This window comes from Apodemus sylvaticus, chromosome 14 (genome assembly GCF_947179515.1).
Source record: "Apodemus sylvaticus chromosome 14, mApoSyl1.1, whole genome shotgun sequence".
Classification (NCBI taxonomy): domain Eukaryota; kingdom Metazoa; phylum Chordata; class Mammalia; order Rodentia; family Muridae; genus Apodemus; species Apodemus sylvaticus.
Genome location: NC_067485.1, coordinates 42,984,279 through 42,988,881, shown reverse-complemented (window position 1 = coordinate 42,988,881; position 4,603 = coordinate 42,984,279). Strand labels below are relative to the sequence as shown.

The 4,603-nt window shown below is 46.7% G+C and overlaps 2 protein-coding genes across 2 annotated transcripts; one reads left to right on the top strand and one right to left on the bottom strand.

The window, feature by feature from the left end:
- Positions 1-700: 700 nt before the first annotated feature.
- LOC127664459 (histone H2B type 1-A) lies at positions 701-1,086 on the bottom strand. Its single transcript, XM_052156439.1, has one exon. The coding sequence runs from the start codon at positions 1,084-1,086 to the stop codon at positions 703-705; it is 384 nt and encodes a 127-aa protein (XP_052012399.1). The 3' UTR covers positions 701-702.
- Positions 1,087-1,389: 303 nt separating this feature from the next.
- LOC127664458 (histone H2A type 4) lies at positions 1,390-1,782 on the top strand. The gene has a single exon (XM_052156438.1). It carries the CDS (start codon positions 1,390-1,392, stop codon positions 1,780-1,782), a length of 393 nt encoding a protein of 130 aa, XP_052012398.1.
- Positions 1,783-4,603: the final 2,821 nt, after the last annotated feature.

Here is a 4,603-nt window from a genome sequence, read left to right as displayed (position 1 = left end):
GAGTAAGGAATCTGACCAAGGCAGAGGACGGTAGACTACTGTGTCCTCCTGGTTGAGACTTCCTGTCCTTGCTGGTTCTGTTCAGTAGCAGCATCACCACAGCCTACCCAGTTAACATTTTCAATTATCGCAGCCAGACTAGATATGTTAAAAGCTGTCAGGTTTGGAAAGAAGCCTTTTCTGACTACTTATTCCCCCAAATAGTCCTATCCCTGGGTAATGCAGTGCCCATTTAGAGCAGTCACAAAAAATGGCAAGGATCTAAACGATAGGACAGCTCGACCCTCTGACTAGAGATGTCGTTGCCCAAAAACATATACCGAAGCGGCCATTTTGGCCAGAGCATGAAATACCGTTATTACCGTTTGTCGGTTGACTAAGGCTAACATGTTACACTATGAAGCATTTGAAACGACGCAGACCTATCGACTGCTATATTTCCAGCTAAACTAATGCTGGACACCTTCACTACAAAGAAGTCAGGCCAGGGAGCCCTCGGCTTTAGGCGCTGAATTACTTTGGTGTTACGTGGCCTTATAAAAACATTTGAAAACTGTTCCAACGGCAAACGAGACTGGGGCCCTAAGTCCAGGCTGGATCAGGTCCAACCGCCACGTCGGACCAGAAAGGAAGCACAGCTCTTAACAGAAGAGGTAGGTGGCTCTTAAAAGAGCCTTTGGGTTTGTTGTGAGCTCTGCGCGCTCACTTGGAGCTGGTGTACTTGGTGACGGCCTTGGTGCCCTCGGACACGGCGTGCTTGGCCAGCTCGCCGGGCAGCAGCAGGCGCACGGCCGTCTGGATCTCCCGGGACGTGATGGTCGAGCGCTTGTTGTAATGCGCCAGGCGCGACGCCTCGCCCGCGATGCGCTCGAAGATGTCTGTCACAAAGGAGTTCATGATGCTCATGGCCTTGGAGGAGATGCCCGTGTCGGGGTGCACTTGCTTCAGCACCTTATAGATGTAGATGGAGTAGCTCTCCTTACGGCATCTCTTACGTTTCCGGCCCTCCTTCTTCTGGGTCTTGGTGACCGCCTTCTTGAATCCTTTCTTGGAAATAGTGGTGCCCTTTGCTGACACCTCCGGCATCGCGAAAGCAACCTTCTCCACACCAACGTCTCAAAACAGTTCCAACTGCTGAGAAAACGCACACCGCCTGAGGCTGAGAAGAGTGGTATTTATAGGCGTGGACCTTGGATGACGTATGGGCACGCGTAATCTGATTGGATAATAAGTGCTCAGTCCATGCAAATAAGGCGATTTAAGCAGTGCCTTCTGATTGGTTAAACCATCATCAACCAGCCAATCAGGTGGAGCGTGTAAGCTGCCATTAGACTATAAATAGGCGTGGAAGCGCTACCTCGTTTACGGCTTTAAGGCTTTTGACTAATCATGTCTGGCCGTGCCAAGCAGGGGGGCAAGGCTCGTGCCAAGGCCAAGTCTCGTTCTTTCAGAGCGGGTTTACAGTTCCCTGTGGGCCGTGTGCACCGGCTTCTTCGCCAAGGGAACTATGCAGAGCGGATTGGGGCTGGCACACCAGTGTACCTGGCGGCCGTGCTGGAGTACCTGACGGCCGAGATCCTGGAGCTGGCGGGCAACGCGGCCCGCGACAACAAGAAGACGCGCATCATTCCGCGCCACCTGCAGCTGGCCATCCGCAACGACGAGGAGCTCAACAAGCTGCTGGGCCGCGTCACCATCGCGCAGGGCGGCGTCCTGCCCAACATCCAGGCCGTGCTGCTGCCCAAGAAGACCGAGAGCCACCACAAGGCCCAGGCCAAGTGACTCCCGCTCAAGTGACAGCAGCTAACTGCTTAAAACAAAAGGCTCTTTTCAGAGCCACCTCCATTCTCATAAAAAGCTGTGCACAGCAGTTGTTCTCATGAACAGGTAAAATCAATGATGGTCAGTTTCAGACTTCATTTGGCCTCTACCAGCTGTTACTTTAACGCTTGGCAGCGGTGAGACCTTCCGTGGGGAAGTATTGGGGTAGGGAAGCAGAGGTGGTAGGGTAGTGTGGATGTACTGAGCGCTGTCACAGCGACTCAGTTAAAGTAAACCACTAATCCAGCGCCTCCCTAGCTGAAAGTAGCACAGGATGATCCAGTTCGGCCACTTATGAAAAGTGCCTTTAAAAAAAGCAAACTATTATATCAGTGCCACAAAATGAGTAAAAGACTAGAATGTTCGTCAAACAAGCTCATTTGGGAAAAAATGAGTTACTCCTGTCAGTTTTGAGGGCTGGAGTAAAAGGCTTACCAACTTGTAGATTTTATGAATGTTTGCATGCAGTGCACTCTACAGAGGACAGACAGGGTTGGATGCCTCAGAACTGGAGCAACTGGCCATTGGGAGCCATAGGGGTATTAGAAACCAAGCTTAGATCCTTTGCAGAAGTAGCAAATGTTTTTAATATTTGTTTCATCTGTTCAGCCCGTCATAATTTTTCAAAATCCAGGAATGGATATTTTTAGAGTTTTTATCTAGAAAATAAAACCATTTGATTTATTCATTTTGTAAATGTTTACTGGCTCCATCTGCTAACCTAGGCCTAACTGGAAGCTTCTGGCCTCCGTAAAATCTTATCAAGGCCTAGAATGTTCTCAGCCTCTGAGACTCACTGCTGAATAAGCTCACCCTTTCTGGTTCTTTCTGGTCTCTGGCTGACTGATTCAACTCAGATGTTGTGGCACAAACTCGGCTCCAAGCGGACTGATTCAATCTAGTTTCTCTCAGTTTCTTACTGAATTGCTCTGCTTGGCCTCATACTAATTTGACAATCTGTTCTAATCTTCTGGCTCCTTCTCAATTTTCTGACTCGTTCTATCGTCATCTGTGTCTACCTTATTCTCTCTTCAGCCCCTGTCTGTAAAACTCTTCCAGTAAAACTGTTACATTTCTTCTCTCTGCCTCTTAAGTGGCTTCCCTTTCCTCTCTTCTCGGGAGAGTTGGGCATATCCTATTCTGTAAAGTCTTTCTCACCACTTTGTCTGCCACTCAACCATATATCACTTTCAAACACAAGTACTTCCTTCTACAAACTAATTATAGCTTCATTGTTTTGGTATTAAAGATGTCATACTAAGGGCCTGACTGTATCCCAGAGAGTGGGAATTAATAGTATGTGCTAAGGGCTGAGCCACACCACAACTAGAAACAGGTTTTTTCAGTAGATAACATAATCCCAAGGTTTATGGTATGATAAAATATCCTGCGACACAAAACTTCAATTTAAAGAAAAAAACAAGTTTATTTTACTTACAATAATGTGACAATAGCCTCCTTTGCCAATCTGAGAACTGCTACACAAACCACAGCTGTCTCAACTCTGAGAATTCTTCTGCTACAGGAGACTTTTACCTCCCCCTTACCCCTGCCCCTGAACAAGCATAAATTTGGTGAGATTACAGATGCAGAATGAGTTTCTGGTCAATATTTTAGGGTAATGATTACACAATCTGAAGGAAAAACCAGTTTGGGTGATAAAGTGGCCCTAAGATCAGTCTTCTCTTCAGATTGCTGCCCAGGCTCAACTGCTAATGAGGCTTGCCTTGGGGTCACCGTCTAGGCAGCCTGTGGCTAACAATTCTCAGGCTAAGAATAATGTCCTGCTAATTCCCAGGTTTTTCTTTTTTATACAATTACTTAATTTGAAATTCAGTTTGAAATGAAACTATTTTCTAACCATTATGTTCCATTTATGGCCAAATGTACTCATACATATTTTTACTGTTCATTTGGTTTGTGACAATTCTTGAGACCAAATGAAAAATCTTAGGGAAAAAGTAGTTTTCTCTCCTCTGATAATTCGTGGATTTGTTATTAGGGACCAATGAAGTCAGAACGGTTGAATACTATCTTCAGGTTATGAGGCAAAATAAATCTCAAAGTGCTGTCCTCACATTATTTTTGCACAAGAATGGCATTTTAAAAGTAGGACAGAGCTCCCTGTGTACTCAGAGCTGACCTTGAACTGGCTTCTCCTTCCTCAGCCTGATGAGAACTGCTTCATGTGGTTCACTACCATACCCAGCTTTGGAGGGTATATATTAAAATGGAGTAAAAATCCGTTGGAGGTGAAGAGTTTGGGGTTTTTTGTTTGTTTGTTTGGTTGGTTGGTTGCTGGGGTTTTTGTTGTTGTTGTTGTTGTTATCTTGTTATCTTTAATCTTCTTTACAGTCCAGTCGTTATCCCCCTCCCATCCTGCTCTCCAACAGTTCCTCATCTCATTCCTCCTCCCCCTGCCACCCCCCCCCCATGTCTCCAAGAGGTTGTCCCCACACACACATATACCCAGCTAGGCCTCTCCACTCCCTGGGGTCTCAAGTCTCTGAAGGATTAGGCACATCTTCTCTCAGTGAGGCCAGACCAGGCAGTTGTCTGCCATGTATGTGTCCAAGGGTAAGCTGCCTGGTTGGTGGCTCAGTGTCTGAGAGATCTTGGGGGTCCAGGTTTGTTGAGACTTCTGGTCTTCCTATGGGGTCACCCTCCTCCTCAACTTCAAGCCTTTCCCTAATTCAACCACAGAGGTCCCCGACTTCAGTCCATTGATTGAGTGTAAGTATCTGCATCTATCTCAGTCAGCTGCTTGTTAAGCCTCTAGGAG